Source organism: Sylvia atricapilla, chromosome 3, assembly GCF_009819655.1.
Source record: "Sylvia atricapilla isolate bSylAtr1 chromosome 3, bSylAtr1.pri, whole genome shotgun sequence".
Lineage (NCBI taxonomy): Eukaryota > Metazoa > Chordata > Aves > Passeriformes > Sylviidae > Sylvia > Sylvia atricapilla.
Genome location: NC_089142.1, coordinates 69,265,582 through 69,286,479, shown reverse-complemented (window position 1 = coordinate 69,286,479; position 20,898 = coordinate 69,265,582). Strand labels below are relative to the sequence as shown.

The following is a 20,898-nucleotide window of genomic DNA, read 5'->3' as shown; positions in this document are numbered from 1 at the left end:
AGACTGGCTAAATAGCAGGACTAAAAGAACTTATTTTGAGAGGTGTGCAGCCTGGAGTATTTGCCTGTATTTTGGCCAAGGCCTGGGACTGACTCCATTCACAAGAAACTGATGGCAAAGAGAAGTTGACAGCCTTGGAAAAGGGTTGCTGTACCCTCTGTTAGGGGCAGAGGGACAATTAACAGCTGGGCATACTTGATCTCTATATTTTGCCTTCATAAAACAGTGATTCTTGATTTTAAGGTGGGTCCTTTGAGGAAATGTATATTTGTTATTATGGTAATGAGTGTTGTCTGAGATTCTTAAATGAGAAAGAGCAGCTCAAGTAACTTGGCTAATAAATGTGCTCTGTGTATCTTATGTACAGCAAGGGATAGATACACAACTTTACACATTCACATGAAATTGCTTATTCTTTTTTGATTATAAGTTTGCTTCAAAATTACCCAATATTTAATTCGGGAATGTTTTTTCTCTCAAAAAATAACTGAAGTTTCGTGGTGTTGATGACATAAAAAAATTTACATAACTAAAAAGTGCCTTAACAGAAAGAGCCAGGATAAGAAAGGAGCACCCAAATCTTTACAGTAGTAAAAATATCTTGAGTGTAAGCTGAGAATTAATTTTTGTCTTTGCATCAATATATGTGAGCTTTCCCTACTTCATTCACTGTCCTATGAACAAGTTTTTTTTCTTTTGGGCCTTACTTATTTTTGCCTCTGCTTTTTCTGAAGCTGAGAAGTTCACTGTCTCAAAATTCTATTAAAAGCCTGATCCTCTCTAACATCAGGAAACACCTACCATCTCGTGGTGACAGGCGATACTACAGCCCTTGCCCTTCTCCCCTGAAAATGCAGGAGAGCTGAGGGCAGGTGAGCTCATCTGTAGCTGCAGAGACCCACCAGGGATATCCAAGAGCAACTGCAATGGGGATGGTGAAGGTGGAGGTTTAGGGATCTTGGATTTGGTCACAGTCCCCAGTTAGGAGAACATCTCACAGTCTTTCCCTTTGCACAGATGCATGGTATTTCCTGGCTTATATCAGGAAATAGATTTCCTGGTTTTTATTCAGGCCGTAGATAGACAGGGACTGAATCACTGTGCAGATCGTGGCACAACCGCCTGGGGTGGAGCTGTGGCGGGGTGTGCAGAGGGCAGCACAGGCACAGGTTTGCTCTCGTATCTATTGCAATGCAAATGAAGGAGTAATACTGACTACTTCAAGAAACTTAGAGTGTCATGTCACTGATTTAAGAAAGAAGGGGTGAGTATGTTTTAAGAGATATATGGCCTATAAATGATTTTCAAAAGATCTAGTGACTTGGTATCTTGTTTGTCCCTTGGCCTTCATATCTATTCTGTATCTTGTTTGCTCTTATGTTTCTCTTGACCTTTTGCTTTAAAAACCAGGCACTGCAATAAAAAATTAGGATATTCGTTAGTTCCTGAAGCATCTGTAGCATTTTAAGCTTTTGAATCCGTAAGCCCATTTAAAAAACCATGAGGGTTTTTTTTTCACGTGATTTGCAAGCTTTAAACTGAAAACTGGAAGATGTGAATGATCATTGAAGCTAAATAGTGACATATCAAGGAAGAGTTATGGAAGGCCACTGATTAACTCATAGCTAAGTAAAAGCTGAGCCAGCTGGGCTGTCAACTGAAATTTTAATGTTGTGTACCAAGAGGTGGTGACTCATGTCCTCTTTGAGTCTAAAGCCTTTCAAAGAAGCTAGGGAATAACTGAAGTTTCATGTTGTTGATGACATTAAAAAACTACATTCCATCAGAAAGTGTTGCAATGCACATACAGCTCCACTAAAACTACAGAAGACACATCAATCTTTAGAGAACATATGAAGTCCTTAAGCACAAAATGTCTACTTAACAGTCCAATGTGCTAGAGGCTTTACCGCTGTGGCCTGTAGTACTGTGTAAATTAGGGAAAATAACAGTTGTTCTGGAACAACAACAATATAAAAAAAACTACCTTAGACTAACTTCCATGGGCAGGTTTCTTAATGGATACTAGTGTTTTATTCATATCAAATCTAGGGAATTCCATTATTGATGGAAATTTTATCATTGGAACTGTGCATAAAATACCAGGCCAAGTTAGTGTGACTATGTCTGTTTCCACCTTGATTTGGACAATGGCTTGCAACCTTGAGAGGCACAGGTTACAGGCTTGGCATCAAGGACAGGAGAGGCAGGTAAAATTTCTTAGGAAGTATCAAGGTCCTTGATAAAATGCTACCTTATGGCCAAGCTGCTATATTTGCTTCAGCTGAAATTGGCTGCATCTGTCTTGACAAAGCATTTCTATTTTTCCAGCAAGCAAAATTCTGCTGGAACAAGAGAAGTCTTTGCTGACAGGCTTACACGTAGACCCAGCAATGGTTGAGTGCAACTCAAATTTAAAAGAAAAAGCCTGAATTAGGACTTGGACTGTGGAAATAAGGGAAAACTTCATTATTTGCTGTCACGACTGCCTTTTGTAAATGGTGCTAAAAATAGTAGACACAAGAAATCGGCAGGAGAGTGGCAGTCTATGAACAAAGCAACAGCACTGTAGCACAGACCTGCTGAAGCTGTAACCAAACTGACTCATTGTCAATGCTGCATCAGGTTTGGGAGCTGGAACAGGGACTTTCCTCCAAATTTCATCAACTGCCTATGACTCAGCCTAAAATCATGCTAATCAAGTAGCTGTTCTGCTTCAGTAAGGAACTGGTGCATAATTCAAATCACTGTATTTCCTTTGGATTGTTTCTTCCCAAAAGCAGAAGAGCCCTGAGCAAGAAGTAGTAAAGTAGGAAAATTTATTTTCTGTGGTTCTAGAAACACTTCCACTTATTGCTCTTCCTTGCAGCATCATATGTTTTATTCTAACCTTTCAGCATATTTTCTGTCTTTGCTGTTTGAAGTTTCAAGCCTGCTTTGAGGTCTCAGTCTAGTACCAACAATTGAATGTATTTAATGTACTTATGTCATTCTGGTTTTATTAAAATGTTCTACTCTTTCAACTAGAGTGCCTGGAAAAATAGTTTCAAAGAAAAACTAAGTTCAGGCTCAGGACCTTTTATTTGTTCTCTTTTTAAGTAGTAGTGTGGAATTATGTAGCACAGTTGAATAGCTCGCTTTTTGCTAGCACCTGACTGCACACAATAGTTGTCAGTCCTCTCTCACAGCTATGCATGATTCTAAGGTACCTTTCTCCACGCAATCTGCTTTGCTGCCCTTTTATCTGAGTACCTCATTTGTGCAGTTCTCCTCAAAAACAGTGTTATCATACTTTTCTGTGAGTGAATCCTTCAAATCTGATACAGCTAACCTGAGGTACCCAGTAAAGCAGAAATCCTACAACTATCAACAGAACCATAGCAAGTAGATATGATTTGAGATGGAGCTTTTGTGTTGATTTATTGTGGAATAGAAGACTGGATATTATCTAGCTAAGATACTGTAGTGGTCTTTGTGACAAGTGGCTGAATGCCATTCTAAATTCACTATAGTCACATACACTGCTTTTTGCAGGGCTAAGAAATGCCTTTAATTGAATAGGAGATGGTGATTTAAGCTTGTGAGCCTTTTATATTGCACTTTTTATTTTTGTGCTCATCTCTTCTCCATCTAACTTATTAACAGAGGGAACCTGAAGTAGTGCTCCTCTGAGCAGACCGTTATTCATCATGAGCTGTAAAACTGCAAGGGACTTCATTGGCCTTCCTGCTTACTAGACCAAAACTGCCAGAATCACTTTTAGTGGGGCCTGCAAAGGAACAGGAAGATGGAAGCAGAGCCTTGGGGTGGTGATTTTAGGGCTGGGTTGGGTATAAGATTTCCAGGATTCAGAAACACAAAGGTCCTGGGGCAGCAAATGACCCAGTGTGAGCTTTGAAACTGTGTTTGGATCTGGTCACAGAAATGACCACAGTCATCACAGGTCACTGGAGAGCCTGGAAAATTGAGTGGAGAGAAACCTAATGAGGTCAACAAGGAGAGGAATAACCCCAAGCACCAGCACAGGCTGAGGGCTGATCTCTAGAGAGCAGCTTGGCAGAGAAGGACCTGGGAGTGTTGGTGGGTGAAAACTGACCAAGAGCCGGCGGTGCCCTTGCAGCCAGCAGGGCCAATGGTATCCAAGGATTCATTGGGAAGAGTGTGGCCAGCAGGCTGAGGGAGGAAATCCTGCCCCTCTACTCCACCCTACAGAGGCCACAGCAGGAGTGCTGTGTCCAGTTCTGGGCTCCTCAGTATGAGGAAGACAAGAAGCTCCTGGAGAGGGTCCAGCAGAGGCTACAAAGATGATTTGGGGTCTCGAGTATCTCTCAGGAGAGACTGTGAGAGCTGGGCCTGGTTAGTCTGGAGAAGGCTGAGAGGGATCTCATTAATACACAGAAATATCTCACAGGTGAGTTCAAGAGGATGGTGCCAAACTCTTTTCAATGATGTGCTGTGATAGTGTGAGGAGCAATGGCCATAAGCTAAAACCCAAGAACGTAAGGGAGAACTTCACGTGGTAGAGCACTGGAACAGGCTGCCCAGGGAAGTCGTGGAACCTCTCTGTCTGGAGACCTTCAACACCCATCTGTACGCGTTCTTGTGTCACCTGCTCGAGGTGACCCTGCCCTCACTGGGGGGTTGGACTGGATCACCAGAGAGTTGGAAAGGCGCTAACAAGTTTGTGACTCTGTGTGAGATGTGCCTCGTCAGGAGACGGGACTGCGCTGCGACACGGGACCTTCAGAAGCAGGTCAACACACATAGGACGCGAACGGCTCGCAGGGGAAAGAGCGCGATTTACTCCACAGGGTGCGGGGGCCGCCATAGGGGCCGCCATAGGGGCCGCCTGCAGGGGGAGGCGCCTGCGCGCGCCGGGGCCAGCAGCCTGCGCCGGGCACGCGCCACAGCCCCCGCGCGGGCGGCGGCGCGGTGACGTCACCGCGGTGTGGGGCGGGCGCGGGGCCGGCGGCGATGGCGGCGGCGCCGGGCGGGCGGGTCCCGCGGGGGTGCGGGCGCTGCTGATCGCCGCGGTGCGTCCTGCAGGTAGGAGACGGAGCGGAGAATGCAGCGACACGTTCCCTGCCCGCCCCTGTGCGTGTCGGGGAGAGGGACTGCTCCCGGCGGGGCTGTGGGGAGCCGGGACTGCCTCGGTTCGCTGTAAAGCTGAAGCGGCCGAAGGTTGCTTTGTCCCGTGTCCTTCCAGTGTTCGGGAGTGTTGGGTTTATAGCGGGGGACGGGGGGACACCGCCGGTGTTTTGTACTTTAGTTGCTTGCAGATATCCAGAAAGTATCTCAGTAATTCTCTTTCTAGAAGCCTTGTTCGCACTGGTGCGAAATCTCCCTTTAATTGTAAGGACCGGCCGGAGTTACCCTCATGAAGGTAACTCATGAAGGACACATTTTCTCTGTGTCATAGTGGGAAGCGTAATAGCTCATATTGGCCTCCATGGTTTTCTCTTTGTGGAAGATATTTCCAGCCCCTTGCAATGTGTGAGATAACAGGGCAGCCTGTGTGTCTCAGTTCTCAAAGCAGAGTCGGGGAACCTTAACTTGCCGTGTTGCCGATTTGGTGTAACACGTACCCTGGTAGTGGCTCCTCTGACAGAAGGATACAGGAGAGCTTTGCAGTTGCATATCTGCGTTTGACAAACAGAGCTTGGATTGTATCTTTCCTTATTATTGCGACCTTATTACTGCAAACAAGAGAACCCTTAAGTCATCACCTTGTCGTAGTGCCACCTGCTCTGCCAAGATCCTGTGCCAGGATCCTCTCCTAGCAGGATCTAGATTGCTGTTGCACACACAGGAAATTCAGATACGCAGTCTGCTGGACCGTAGGTTTCGTTTTCGTGGGGTCTGTCGTTGGACTGTACAATGGTAAAGGCAAAGTTATTGTTTGATTTGGTCTTTATTTTCTCCTTTTAAAAATGAAATCAATAAAATTTCTCCGCTCAGGCAAAAGTGAATTTATGGTAGTATCCCTTGAGGTCGAAGGGCAAAAGAGTTGCACGATGTTTGCACTTAGTGTTCTCTGAATTGTATTCCAGATACTGGTCTTAGGTGGGTCAGTTAATACCCATCTAGTCCAAATCTCCAACAAGATAAGCCAGATGTTGCAAAATGGACCACGCTGGTTTTTAATTATTGCAGAAGATAAACCCTTTTGGAACAGGCCACAGACCTCAGGCTTTTGGTTTTGTCTTGTTTTGGAGTTTTTTCTGGTGTTTTTTTTTTTTTTTTAGTCATAACATTGCTTGCTGTTGTCACACAATAATGTGGCTAGAGCCCTCACCCTTGACTTTTTCCCTGTCTGCTTGTCATCACCACAGCTTGCATGCTACCTTGTTTCTCCAGAATATGCCAGAAATAATACTTAGTAGTTTCAGTTGGGCGGTGAATTTTGGTCACTTGGTTAAAGGATTGATTTGCTAAAGAAGTTGCAGTGTAGCTGAGTATACTCACAACTTTATTTCTTATTAATGTTGTGCATTTAATTCTAGTTTTACAAACTCCTGTAATTACTTATGGAGTTCAGGGATTGTATGTGTTGGAGGAATAAATATAATACACCCCCTGTTTCTCTTCTTTGTCTTTGCCTAGTATTTCTTAAGTTTATGTAAGATAAAAGTTGAAAGGGCAAGGTCGCCCACTAAGGCTTGTCTGCCATGGGAAATCTGGGGATAGCACGCTGCTGCTGACACTATGTACCAGTGTGGCATCTCAGTGCTTTAAGCAAGCCTTTTAATTTCATGTTTCAAAACTCCAGCAGATTTACTGGAAAGATGTTTGCATAATTTCTTGTGCTATTTATAGTTGTACCTTGGAGGGTTTCACTCTATGTTGTGTCACCTTGTTTCTCTTTAATTAAAATTTTTGGGTTTTTTTTCCAAAGGGATCCCTCTTTTGGTGTTGCCTGATCAGTGAGTTCTTTACGTACACTAGAGCAGTGGCCACACAGAACTGACAAACTTCAGCTGGAGGAGGGAAGATGACATCCTTGGCTGCAACTCAGAAGGAAATGCGTAAACTGACCTTGGATGCACCACAAAAAGAAATCCGTGAGCTGCCCTTAGATACATCGCAGAAGACAATCAGTAACCCGGTAACTCCTCTCTCATGTCAACAGTGTCTCCCTTGGGAAATGGGACTGGGCTGTTTTATGTCAGTGGTACTGTTTTGCACAGTGAGGGATGCTGCTGAGAGCTCTGCATCACTCAGGTGTTTGAGGCAGAATGTCACAGGTGACATGAAGTGTTTAGAAGATGTTTAGAAATTGTGCTGTAAACAAATGGACAGGACTTCCAAAAGAGAACAGATGTTCTGTCAGCCTTGGGGGATAATCCTGTTTTATGTACAGCTTATGTAGATGTCTGGCATTTTTGCAGAAAGTGCTGGAAAGTGAAAGTGTGATAAGAAGTGTTTTCACTCCTAATTCTCTGTAAACACGGGTGGTGCCTGGCAGCTCTCATGAAATGTATATTTTGTGATGCCTGTAACTTCAGTCTGAACAACTAAACTTGGAATCTTCTTTCATAGTTCATATCTCAATTCATAATAAATCATGTTTTCTACAGAAGACTTGAACTGACATGAATCAGGAATTGCAAAGATTGGATTTGACAGAATTTTGTTTGCCTAGCTCAGAGTCTGGAAACCTTTTCTGAGAAGTTCTAGCATTCTCATGGTCTGTGACAGCAGCCTGACTTTGGCTTATCCTCAAGGAGTGACCTGAAGCTGTGTTTTCTGTTGTGTCTTAAAAAAAGTTGAACGTGCAGGAAATAGTATTTTTACCATTCTGTGCTAGACCCCTTTAAAATAGTAAAATCTGAAGTATTTATGGAGAATGTACAGTAACACAGACCTACACAGGACTTCCTTACCTATTGCTGCTTTACACTGTCACACTCTTGGGCCCTCAGTGAGTCTCATTGTTTATTCCCAGTGTATGGTCACTGCTTGCAAAGTGAATAGAGTTAGGGATGAGGGAGGAATAGTTTAAACCTCCTTCACAAGAACCCAGCTGGAACAGGAAGGAAAGCTGTGTGATTAACTAACAGGTGGAAAGACTGAAGTGCAAAAAGAAAGGGGGGATGAAAGTTGGTCAGTGGAAGTCTTGGTAGAAGAGAAGATGTGAAGAGGATTAGAAGATGTTTAGGACAAATGAGTAGTGTCAGAGACTGAGAGTCCAGCAAAATTGGGTGGCTACAGGGGGACTGATCAGTATGATGGGTGAAAGTCTTAACAGGAGAATTCAACTAGAGCTTAGGGGTCAAGAGCATATTGTGGGAAAAAGAATGAATATTTGAGATTGAAATATGGAAGCAGAGTTGGGAAGGATTGTGCTGATGACTTTGGGGCAGCCTCCAGACAAGGCAATGAGCAGCCTGCTCTGTGTGACATTACTTTTGGGCAAGGCATTTCATTAGAGACACCAGAGGTGTTATCCAACCTCAGCCCTTCTGTAGCAGGCCATACTATGAAAATGTTTTTGTTTCAGTACCTTGTTCCATTAGCAGTAGAACTTCATAGCTTTATAACAGGTTTGAGTCTGAGATGTATTTCTTCATTACTGTACTGTTCTCAAGCATGCAGAAAATCTGCTTTCCTCCTTTATGCCTTTTGCTCCACCCATCTGACAAGAAATGATGTCATTTCCCATCTGGTGGGGCGGCTGTCTGATATCCAGCACGATGGATAAAAGCTTTTATCACAGTCCTTTACTCTGTAAGACCATAATATTTACTCTTGTTTTATGAAAACTGGCGTTTTCTTTTAGGAGGAACATCACCTTTGAGACCTCTCAAACTCATTTGACATTGACCAGCTGGCTTTAGAGCTAAGCTTTGGAGGTCTAGAAGAAAGACAGGATGATGGTAGATCATGTCATGTGACAAGCACTGTTTTTAATAAATGAGGAAAAAACAGCAGAAGAGGATCTTGAGACATGAGGAAATTACAGGCACATTCTATGATTACAAAGTCTCATTAAGTCTATATTATTGCACCCAGAAAATGCTCTCTTGTAGTCTTGTAGGTTCCATATCTGAGCTGCTGAAGCATTGATGGGCCACCTTTTCTTTTAAATAAATGCATCCTTCTGAATATAAAGAAGTACTTTTGCCACAGTTCCTTTTCAGGAGTATAGAACTTTGCTTCACTAAAGTGGTCGAGTCCCAGTATCCCTGACCTGTGTGTACTTCTTTGGTTTATCTTTGGAGACTGAACCAGTAATTTACTACTTTACTGCAATAGAGCTACTGCCCCTCAGGAGCAGAGTGTAAAAATGAGAACAAGCAAGATACATTTTTTTCTTTTTTATTATTGTTGTTTTTATTTGAATAAAAATTATCTTCCGGTCTGCAACATGTATTTTAAGGAACCAAGAGACTACCAGTAAGCAAAGAGATTTCACTTTCCTTTCACTTTTAACACCTAATTTCACATTTTGGTCCTCTTCTACTGCACCTGCTAAAGCTGATAAAAATGATGAGACTTTAAACAACCTGACAATTTGCTTTAGACACAAGTTTTAATTTTTTTCCCCCATGCTGAAGATGACTCTGAATTAGGTTTTATGCAGTGGATGGGTAGCTGAGAAGGAAAGTGGAGAGTGAGCAGAAAAGGATGTGTGTCTTCTGGCAGAAATGATCAACACTCTGGATTTAGACAATTTCTGTTGTCATTCCTTTTTCCTCACAGATTAACAAAAATATGTGTCAGCAAACATATCCTTTTCATATCTGCCTGTTTCATGCAATGATATATATATATTAAAAATAAAAATCTCAACTTGTCATTTTATGGTCCAATATTCCATTCACGAGTAGTAATTCCAGTGTGTTTGTTATTTTTGCTGTTAAATTACTGGAACTGTTGTTTACAATTGATGTTTCATTTCAAAGGTATCCTACAGTCTTAAAAACTACCAAAACCAACCTTGGCAAAATTTCCTGTCTTTTAACCAGAGTAAAAGCAACATTTTCTACCATTTACTTCCTGTTTCAATCTGAGGCACATCACACATGTGATGAGATGTAGGCTTACTGCTTTGCTTTCAGGCCAGGCAGCTGGAACTTCCACAGTTTAATGTTAAGATGCTTCCCATCCCTTCCTGAAATGCTGGATGATCAGGGTGGGGCTTCTCTGAGCATGGCTGAGTCTTTACCAGTGAGCTGTGCCAGGGTGTTTGGGGCTTTTATCCTAACTAACATATCCCTCCCTATGGCTTACAACTCTCACCATGCTGCCATTTCAGTTCAGTGTAACGTCCATATGGTACCTTCTCCAGCTATTGATAAGGAAGAAAAGACAGTGAGGCTTTGAGCCAGACTGCATACTGTAGACACCATAAAATCCAACATTCCTGAACAGGCCTGTTTCAGTGCACTTTGCTGTTCTTAGGATGAGGTATTTTATTGTGTTTGTGTAGGTTTTACTAAGAAGGCACTCTGACATAGTCTCTTCCTATTACTGTTTTCCCTAATGGAGCAAGAACAAGTGAAGAAGCAACTCCTGTAGTCTAGGGTCAGGGGAGTTGTGGAAGTTGCTCCTGGTACCAGCGAGGGGCTGATAGTTGTCAGCCCTTGGGAATGACCTAATTTGTAGTGAATCTTCTTTATGCCCTATGAATAGCAAGGCAATAAAATATTATGACTCTTCATTTAAGAACTAAGAATGAAGGATGGAAATTTTAGTTTTAATTTTATTTGAAAACTTGATTTTCATAGGGGAAAATATTCCAGGTTTTCCATTTCTGCTGTGCTTTCTTGTACATTAAAATTTAGTTTTGTTTCTTTTAGTGTTGTAGAGCATCATATAATTAAGAACTAGAATACTAATTTTTAAACTAATTTGGGGTTATTTGCCTCCATCACAAAATGGTATTGGAATATTCTTTTCTTTTTTTCATTCTTCCCTCTTCTAGATCATTCCATATGTTGGGACAATACATGGTGGCCTTGTTCCTGGAGAGCTGATTGTGATACATGGGGCTGTTCCTGATGATGCAGACAGGTAGAGACGATGTTGTCATGTTTTGCAGTGTCACCATGTGAGCAAGAATATAGTGGATGAAATGTTTCCAGGGCTCCTACTTAGGATGGCACACAAAGGCTTGATCTAAATCTCTGTGATAGCAGCAGATTGAATCAGTCTTAAAGGGTAATCTGAGACTAACAAAATGGATAACTGAATGCGTTGTAGGTAGGAATTAAGTTAAACTGGGATAAGGAGGTATGGACTAGTGCTTGTGTCCAGTAATAACAGGGTTCTGTTCCCTGGCCTGATCCAAGGTTCGTTTGATATATTCTTCTGCAGGTGATGGGAGAGAAGGTGGTGAATGCAGTGAGTGAGGAGCTTACATGGTGTGAATGATGACCATTAAAAAAATTTAAACATTTAAACATTGAATAAATTTAAACATTAAAAAAATTTAAACATATTCACTGCAGTAGATCATGGGAGAACCTTTCAGAGCTGTGTAGGAAGAGAGGAGGACAAATGTTTGTTTGGGGATTTTTTTTTATCCAGTGACATTCCTTTCGTCTGCCTGTTCTGAGGCTCCACAGTAAAACACAAATGTACTGAGCCTTTAGGTGGGGTTTTTGAGAGACTGAGCTGAATGTGGTTTGTCTTATTTTTCTGATTAGGTTCCAGGTGGATTTACAGTGTGGCAGCAGCATAAAGCCTCGGGCTGATGTGGCTTTCCATTTCAACCCCCGCTTCAGAAGGTCTGGCTGCATTGTTTGCAACACACTGGAGAGGGAGAAGTGGGGCTGGGAGGAGATCACTTATGAGATGCCCTTTGAAAAAGGAAAGTCATTTGAGATTGTCATCATGATTTTAAAGGATAAATTCCAGGTGAGTCTGGATTGATTCTTCATCTGCAGTCATTGCCAGGCCAATAAAGTAGAGGTATTTAGCATAATTGAAACAAATATTGGAGGTCTGTTACCTAGGTATAGTCTAACTACAGAAAAGTTTACAGCTTTTCTTTAAAGAGGTGTTAATTAAATCAGACCTTTAATTTTGTATTGCTTCCCTCCAAATTGGATGAGTAGGCAAGGAACTTCCTGCCATAGCTAATGGCTACTCCACCCTTCCCTGTGTATGTGCAAAGGGCTAATCTTGGGATAAACCTGTTCTGTGACTAGTGTAGGACAGTCCTCTTGGAGAGGGCATGTGAAGTGTATTTGTCTTGCTCTGTTAGACTGCAATACTAGGTTCTATTACATTGATAATACCATATTGGTAAATGATCAGGTGTGAGAAACAGAGGTGTGAAATGTAAATTTTAGTGTAGGCAAATGAATCTCCCTCATAGTGATGGAAAAGAGACTGAATCATGGCTGAGCTGAACTTCGTTGATCTGATATTTCTAGGATTCTCCTAGGAGTGTTTTGTACCAAATTGTTTCTGTAACAAACCAGTGTAAACCAGAGATGTGGGCATTTGATACAATTTGATACATGGCTGGTGTAATATATGTTTAATACAGTTTTTCTGTTGTGCTTCCTGTCTCTTTAGGTGACTGTAAACAAAAAACACTTGCTGCTCTACAACCACAGAATCAGCCTTGAGAAAATAGATACTCTTGGAATATATGGCAAAGTGCAGATCAAAACCATAGAGTTTGTTTCTAAGGTAAGTTGTAGAGATAGCTGACTTGTTTGATTCATTTCCTCCGTCCTGCTAAACTGCATAGTGGGTTTTATGGTACAAGGGAAGGAAGGAGAAGCAGCTACACAGCCCAGTGTTAGTAAGGGGATTTTGGTTTCCCCACATTTCAGCATATGACTCTCATGAGGATTTCTGTCTTCCTGTTTTAGTCTTGCAGTTAGGGGCAAGAAAGTGACAAAAGTTATCAGCTTACAAAGTTAACAGGACAGATGATAGAAGAATTGATTGGATACTTAGTCTAGGAGTGGGTTAGACTTTTCAGATATTGCAGGGGCTCCAGAAGGACTTGTCAGTATTCAGTGCATCTAAGTGACAAGTTTATCCATGGCTGTAACTTGTATTTTGGCTTTGAAATGCCAAGGTCCGCTGGAACTCCTTGTGCACATAGTCCTGTTTTTCCTGCTTAACTGACTGATTTGTTGAATGAAGTCAGAAGTGTACGTTTATAGGGATGAGAAGTATTCTTTCTCACACTTTGGAGCTTGACTTGCTCATGGATGAAACTGCAGTGAATTCTGAGTGAAGGCTGTGCTGTGCCTCCTCTCAGCTGCCAGCTCTGCTACTGATAGTAAACTAACAGAGAGTTTTTCCCTGTGCAGTAGGAGAGATCCTTTTGTTCTGGAAGAGTTAGACCTTTAGAACAGAAACTGGAGGTGATAAAATTCCAGGGAGATACAGAAGGTGAATGCCTTTTCTCTTTTCTGCCACTCACTAAGGTAGCCTATGTCCTCCTGTGAAATACTCCTTGTCTCTTCAGTGCAATCTTCACTACATCGTCGTGGGCAAAGCTTTTGATTCTTGCTGACAAATATCAGGTCTAACTCAGGGCAGCAGACTAATAATTGTTTTGGTAGGAGGTGAAGCTGAGCCTAATAAAGTCTAAGCTTTAAACATAGGTCTGCTATGTTTAAAGATCATTTGCAGAGCTGGTAAGCAGATTTTTATGGGTCACATCACTTGGCCTTGGGCATTTTGCTCTAATAATATTCCTGCAAAAGCTCTCTGTATCCTAATCTTGAAGGACTGACTCCAAGAAGAGCTTGAGGGCACAGGCAGGTGCTTTTGGTTTCTGACCCAAGCACAAAACATACACTTGGTTTAATCTGTGGCTGCTGATGCTGTATGCTTTGTGGAAGAAAGGAATGGAGAAAGGCAATTCTTTCCTTTTAGTCTTTGCTTTTTATACACTTTTCTGAGGAGGAAGTTGGAGGTTTGTATTTGAATAAACAACCTGAAGACACAACCTTCTAGGGCTAAGCTGGAACTGTCTCTGCTATGGCCATGTTGCTTGCCTGCCCTTCCCCATGAGAAGGGACAAGGATGCAGCTTAGAATCCCAAGAGCCCCACTGTGTGGACTTGCCTTACTGGTATTTCTACCCCAGCGAGGAAGACTCTGTGGGTACCCTGAGATCCTGAAGGCTTGACACTGCTCTGACTGTTAAATAAAGATTCAAATTGTAATGAGGTGATCTTCAGAAATGTTGATTTGACTTCAGCAGTTGATCCACAGAACTTTTCTTTAGTTTGTAAGGGTTTGGCTAGCTTTTTCATTGACATAACCCTAAATTCCCATCTGAACAGTTCACCATTCAAAGCATGCTGATCCTTACATTGTTCTAAACCAACTTTATGCTAAAGTTATATGACGTTAGCAATGACACCTAAATATCTCTCTTTCTGCAGTCTTTACAAGGCTCTCAGCCATCATCTCTAGGAGTAACAAAGATAAGCACAGAAAATGTACGTATGTTTGTAGAAGGTTGCATGAATCTCCCTGTTGTCTGATATGCTAGATAATGTCCTTTTCTTCTCTTGTAGGGGGAAATGCCAAATGGTTCACAACTGGTAAGTGTTTCCTGTAGATTTGTGGCAAATGTAGAATAAAAAAATCAAAAATCCTTCGGTTATTCATGAAAAGACATGCACAAAAGACAAGAAGGAAGGAATTGACAGTCAGCTGGAGAAGGATCATCAGTGAGGTTTTGTAGAGGGTTATTCTCTTCTCTGTTGCTAGTACAAATGAGACTTTTGTTAAATCATTTAAAAAACCCAAAAGATAAACACAGCATCCACAGCCATAAACAAAGAAATTAAAAGAAATTAAAAGTGAGGTATCTGAAGTTTTAAAGGACCAAGTCACATTTGAAATTTTTTTCACATAGGCATGGGCTTTGTTTTCTCTGCCTTAGGGAATGCCTTCAAAGTGAAAGTCATTCTGCAGTCATGTTAGCATGTGTGGAACCTGTCTGCCACATCTTCCTCTTGCTGACAGATCCCTTTGTACACTTCAGGTGGCTGGATGCAAGCACTGCTCTTTAGGGGTAGAACTTGCATCCAGCTAACATGGAGTATAGATGGAATGAGTGGTCATCCTTTTGCAAAAACCTTGTGGACTGTATCCACACTACAGCAAGGACTCAAACAGAAAAGGGGTTGAAGCCAGGAAATATATACAAACAGAATTTGTGGAGAAAGTGAAGTTGCAGTGAATGTCATAATTTTAGATGCTTTGTCCCTGTCTTCTTCAAACAAAACAGTGTGCAGTATTGTAGTTTGCAAATGGTGGACTTCAGCAAAAATGTAAAAGTGAAGTGCTTCTCCATTCCCTTTTTTTTTCCTGGTAAAAATAACTTCTAACACAATGGGGAAAAAAAAAAAAAAAAAAAAGACGAGTGAAATATTTGCACTATCATTATGACCTGCTGCCAGAGAACAGAACACAGTGATTCTGCTTCTAGTACTTATGTGACCATGGGACAACAGCACAACTTAGCATGAGTCTTTCTCTTGAAGGCAAAACTGATACTTCCAGAGATGAGAAGTCGTGTATAAGTCTGAATAATTATGTTATATGAATTTAAACTATTGCAGGGAGCTTCATGCTTACTTTTTACTTCTTTTTTTTTCTTTCCTCTTCTTCCCCTCCTTCCACCATAAGTGGTTGTAGAAGTACTTGAAAATAATGTTTGTTTTGAACCCAGGGAGGTAGTCTAAATTAAAACCCAATACATTAATGCATTTATCTCAGTGTAAGTTTCCCACTGTAGTATTAAGATCCCGCAATATGCTGGTAGGAACAACTTTAGCTTTAAGTGCAGATTTGCAATTGTAGGCCAAAATTTCTTCCTGTCATACTAAAGCTCAGCTTGTATAAAAACAGTGAAAAAAGTAAATCACAGTCAAAATTTTTACTGGGAGTGTACTTCCAGGGTGTTCCTTATGTTGGGAAACTTGATACTGCACTTCGTCCAGGATGCACAATTGCCATTAAAGGAGAAGTGAATAAAACCCCAAAGAGGTATGTGTTACTGATGGTTTTTTTCTGTTATTTAACTGAGGTGTTCTTGAGAATGAGTAGGCTTTTCCATTGCCTCTGTATATGTCCTTACTCACTTGCAACTTTGCATCTGGAATCATCTGAAACTACAGTGCAGTTTCCTCAAGAACCAGCAGGATTACGGCTTTAGAGAGGACTTAAAAGAGCAGCTCCATTGTGAACAGTAAAGGTAAAACCTAAGTGTCTTACCTACTAAATCTGTGTCATTCACAAATTTGTGTGTTTGTTCAGGGCTCTCCATTCTGCAGGAAGTGTGAGCAAATGTACTGTACAGAGACAGCTTTTATTCTAAAGAGATCCAAGAGTAAGGATCTGGCAGAAATAGGTGAAACACAAGTGAGGCGAGTTGCCAGTGTGCTCAAATGCTACATGTTAAAATAATTTCTCTGACAAACCTCCTTGGTATAAGTATGAAGGTGCCTAACTGATAATAGCTGAGTGATTAAGAAGGATGGAGCACCTCTCCTAAGAGGAAAGGCTAAGATAATTTGGATTGTTCAACCTGGGAAAAAAAGTGCTTCAAGAAGAGCTAATCATGACTTTCCAGTAAATGAAAGGTGCCTATAAGAAACATGGAGAGAGACTATTTAGAAGCGCATGTAGTGACAGACAAGGGGGAATGGCTTCCAACTGAAAGAGAGTAGGTTTAGTTTAGATATGAGGAAGAAATACATTACTGTGAGGGTAGTGAGACACTGGAATGGAGTTCCCAGAGAAATTGTGGATGCCCCATGTCTGGCAGTGTTCAAGGCCAGGTTGGATGGGGCGCTGAGCAACCAGATCTGATGAAAAGTGTCCCTGTTCATGGCAAGGGGGTTGGAATGAGATGAGGTTTAAGGTCCCTGCCAACACAGGCCATTCTGTGATTCTATGAAAGCTGTTAGGGGAGTATAAGCAATAATTTTGATAGCAAATTAGGAACAAGGGATTGCAAAGAACACATTTTCCAAACATGAAATAAAGCTCGGGGACGAGGGGAGCACAATACAGTCAAAATGGAGCTTAGCAAATGTCTGAACAAATGCCCTTTACTTTAAGGGTGGTTTTGGCTCTGCAAAAACATGCCTAAAAATGAAGCAATTAATGAGAAATGAAAATGATGAGAAGCATGTTTTCACATTGTGTGTGTGTGTACTGCACTCCCGCTTCCTCAGGGCATGTTTCTTCCCTCCAGTTGAACAGCATGCAGAGTTCATACTGGAATCCAAGGTCTGGAATCCTTATCCACAAAGTTTGGATGGACTTCAGATTGAATAGGATAATTAATACTTAGAGAGTAGTGTTTCTTTTCCTTCTTTTGGCTTGAAAAATTTATTAGCACTTTTCAAGTGATGAATGTGCTCAGATGCGTATAAGCATGAAGAGGCTTTTGGCTGTTAAAGCATGCAGGTTGTCTGCTTTTTATATTTATGCTTTTAAACCTATATATTTATATAGAGTTTATAAGTTATTTCATTTCTTTTGCTCAGTTCATACAGCTGTGGATATTTCTTTTTCTTGGTGAAATAGAGAATTCCACATGTTGGAAATGTTGCAATATTTCCTATCTGGACTGAATAATTCTCCAAAGAGGGCAACAATCTGACAGCTGGAGCTGATTTGGGTGGGGAGGGAATATTTTTTTTTTTTTCAAATGCAGTAAGATCTTTGCCATAGGTTGAAGCATTCATTTGAATTTGAATGACTGTTCCCTCTGGATCAGAGCTCCAGACCCTTCTCCAGAGCTCCCCTTTAGGAACCCTATTAGGTGGGCATGTCTGTAATGGCAGAGTATTCATTCAGCCTGGACTGAGCTTTGCTGCCTACAAAATAACATTTTGTATGCATGGTGTCCCAACAGTCTTAAATGTATGGAGAGAATCCTTGAACTTTTCCTTAGAGTCCAACCAGTTTGTTGGCAGAAAGAAGATGATGACTTTGGGTAAAACAAAGCCTTTCACTCTCCATTGCCTGAGTGAAAAAGGTGGGGGAGCAGGCAGCTCTGCATGTTCCTGTGAGAATCCTGTGAGAATGTTCCTGTGCTGCTTCCTAGTGCAGCAGGGGAGCAGCTCTTGGCTCAATAGCTTCTTGCTGAGACATGTACAGAGAGCTGTGAATGATGAAGTGGATCTAGCAGGGTCATGTCCCACATTTGCTGCCTCCAGCAAAGGTTTGTGTGCAGAGGAGACAAGTGCATGCTGGCTGGCTGCCTGCTTTGTTCTTCAGGTGAATCTCAGCCCTGGCTCCTAAACAGCCTGAGTTTTGTCTACGGACTTTGTAAATGGCATTGACTGCTGTTGTCATGTCTGTGAACCCTTGGTGCAGTAAACCTTAAAAAATATCTTCCAGCTTTGCAATAAATCTGAGACCAAGTGACTCAAAGGACATTGCTTTACATCTGAATCCCCGAATGAAAAATAAAGTTTTTGTAAGAAACTCCTACCTTCACGACAGCTGGGGAGAAGAAGAAAAGGAAGTTGCTAACTTCCCTTTCAGTCCAGGGATGTACTTTGAGGTAAGATTAACTGAAAGAGCATCAAACTGAAAAATCTACCAAATGGATTAACATTGGTGCTTAAATGTCCTATTACTAATACAGATTTAAATAAAATTGCTATTCCTGCTTTTCATGTCTAGAAAATACTTTGGATTAAATGGGAGACCACAGAGAGCTGAGGTTTGTCTTTATTTAGTAACAGTTTTCTTTTTAAGTAGTTGCAAAAATTCAACCTATGGTAAGAGTAAATTTAAATTAAATTGAGTTGGACTTGATGGTGCTTATGGGTCCTTTGCAATTTAAGTTATGCTGTGGTTCTGAGAATTTTAGTGATGCCCCATTTTTATTTTTAAATGTTGCTTTTGCATGAAACATTCTCTGTAAAAAAACATGTCTTGCCTAAGTCTGTGCTAGGTTATCAGATTGTTTTTCACATATTACCTGAGCTTAAATCTTAACTGTTTCTCTTCTTGCTTTCCAGCTGATTATTTTCTGTGATGCCTACCAGTTCAAAGTGGCTATTAATGGTGTTCACACTCTGGAGTACAAGCATCGTTTTAAACAGCTTGAAAAGATCAACATAGTGGAAGTCACGGGAGATGTTCAGTTGTTGGATGTGAGGAGCTGGTAGTTCTTTTCAATCACTATTAGAAGAATTTAACCTCTTCTAATGACAGTGCCTCCTTGTCAAGTACAAACAGGTGCTGACTCGTGCTGAGCCTGCCTTTAATCTGTCTAGGCTTTTGCATTTGCCTGAGTTAGGCAAGTACCAGAAATGCTAACTGCAAATTTAAATACTCCTCTACTTTCCTGGCAAGCTAAGTTAGTGTTTGCTCAGATAAATCTCCTGTATTATTGAACCTAGCAATATGAAAATGCTGCATCATACTGTGTCTAACACTTGCAGTCTGTATGTTTAAGTTAAACTACCATTTGGCATTCCTCAGTACCATCCATTCAATATTATGAAGTAGAAATGAGACTAGAATAGGGTCCAAAGATGCAGTTATCCACCTCCAAAGGGATGTTTATAATTTATTTATGAGAGAACTATGGATTATAATTTTCTATGTCTTAATTTATGTTAGCACCTATAACTTTTACAGGGAGGCTGAATTAAGCAAACAGTTGACCCCTTACTTCTGGCAAAGGGCAAGAAGTTTGATCTTACCTCTTAGCCTGCTGCTGCAATAGCACCATCTCTGACACATATGGCTATGTCAACTCCTGCTTAGAAGGGCCCAAGTTTTCTAGCATTTAGTTTTCCAAATTGAAACAGGAAAGTGATTTAGCTGGTTTCAATTACAAGAACTTTTGGAAACTTGTTTGATCTGAAGGAGCTCCTAACTGGGTTAAGAATCCTTAGGATCTGAAGTAGATGTTTGTGGGTTTCATTTTTAAGACAGCTCTGAATCCAGGTAGTCCAGGTAGGGTTTCAGCTGAGATGGCATTCAACTACTCAGTAGCAGACTAGAGAATTAATCCTTTTTCAGTCTTGTTTAAAATACTATCTATGTGAAATAAACTGTCCTGATTCAGTTTTCCCTACAAATGTCCATCTTTTTATAATCTTTTTAAAAATAAGTTACTACTGGTTGTCCCTACAAGCCTGAAGGACGTCCCTTTATATCTTAAGACTGCTAATACTGAAGCAATTTCAAGAGTAAAATGTACACTAAAAGAGCAGATTTAATGTATAAAAAGCATCAATAAAAACATACCTGAACTCTGCCTTTCTCCAAGTGTTGCTAAGTAGCTATGATCCCTTTTTGGTCGGTTATCTTGTTTTGTTACTATCTTACCACTATTTCCAAGTTGGCAGAACCCTGGAGAACCATTTCCACATCAAGGAATTAGTTATCCACAGAGCAGTTAACCTGAGCAGGCACTGGGGCTGGGCTGGCCTTCAGGACAGTGCTGTGCTGTACGTACCTCTTGGCTGCAGGATAAAGTCATTGGAACAGAGGAGCTGATAGGCAGCTCCTCATGGCAGTACCACCACTTGTGTGTCCCTGCCCTTAGCTAAGAGTTCAGCAGATGTTCTTATGGGTATGTCCTTGCTGTTTGACAGCAGACACAATTAACAGTTTTAAGAAAATCCTGTAAGAGCTTGATGTGGTAATCTTTCCATATATGGGATCTACATGGCATGCTGCACCCTGGATGGAAGCTCATTCACTCAGTGGGATGTAAGATTATCCTCTGTATAGTGTCAGTTCTACCCTGTTGCATTTTAAACCCTATTTTACAGAATCTGAGTGCCTTTCTTAGTACCAGTATAATGAACCAGCACCTCGTGGTGCAAAACAAGTAGTAATTTTTTGGGTAAATTCATTACCATAGCAAGCAATTTATTCTTCAACTTCAGCTAATCAGTAGCAGTCTTTAAAGACTCTTAGACAG

General features: G+C 41.2%; 1 protein-coding gene across 2 annotated transcripts; it reads left to right on the top strand.

The window, feature by feature from the left end:
- The first annotated feature begins 4,928 nt into the window (after nucleotides 1–4,928).
- Nucleotides 4,929–20,226, top strand: LGALS8 (galectin 8). 2 transcript variants are annotated; one of them, XM_066315675.1, is made up of 10 exons: nucleotides 4,929–5,046; nucleotides 6,896–7,105; nucleotides 10,928–11,016; nucleotides 11,652–11,862; nucleotides 12,529–12,645; nucleotides 14,366–14,422; nucleotides 14,501–14,527; nucleotides 15,892–15,980; nucleotides 18,348–18,513; nucleotides 18,977–20,226. In XM_066315675.1, exons 2-10 carry the CDS (start codon nucleotides 6,992–6,994, stop codon nucleotides 19,124–19,126), a joined length of 1,020 nt encoding a protein of 339 aa, XP_066171772.1. In that variant the 5' UTR covers nucleotides 4,929–5,046; nucleotides 6,896–6,991; the 3' UTR covers nucleotides 19,127–20,226. The 2 variants fall into 2 exon arrangements, with proteins under 2 accessions (XP_066171772.1, XP_066171773.1); XM_066315676.1 differs by lacking the exon at nucleotides 14,366–14,422.
- Nucleotides 20,227–20,898: the final 672 nt, after the last annotated feature.

Coding starts and splice junctions, on each gene's coding strand:
- LGALS8 (XM_066315675.1), top strand. CDS start 6,992: ATGACATCCTTGGCTGCAACTCAGAAGGAAATGCGTAAACTGACCTTG. Junction 11,863..12,528: donor TTTTAAAGGATAAATTCCAG/GTGAGTCTGGAT, acceptor CTGTCTCTTTAG/GTGACTGTAAACAAAAAACA. Junction 12,646..14,365: donor CCATAGAGTTTGTTTCTAAG/GTAAGTTGTAGA, acceptor CTCTTTCTGCAG/TCTTTACAAGGCTCTCAGCC.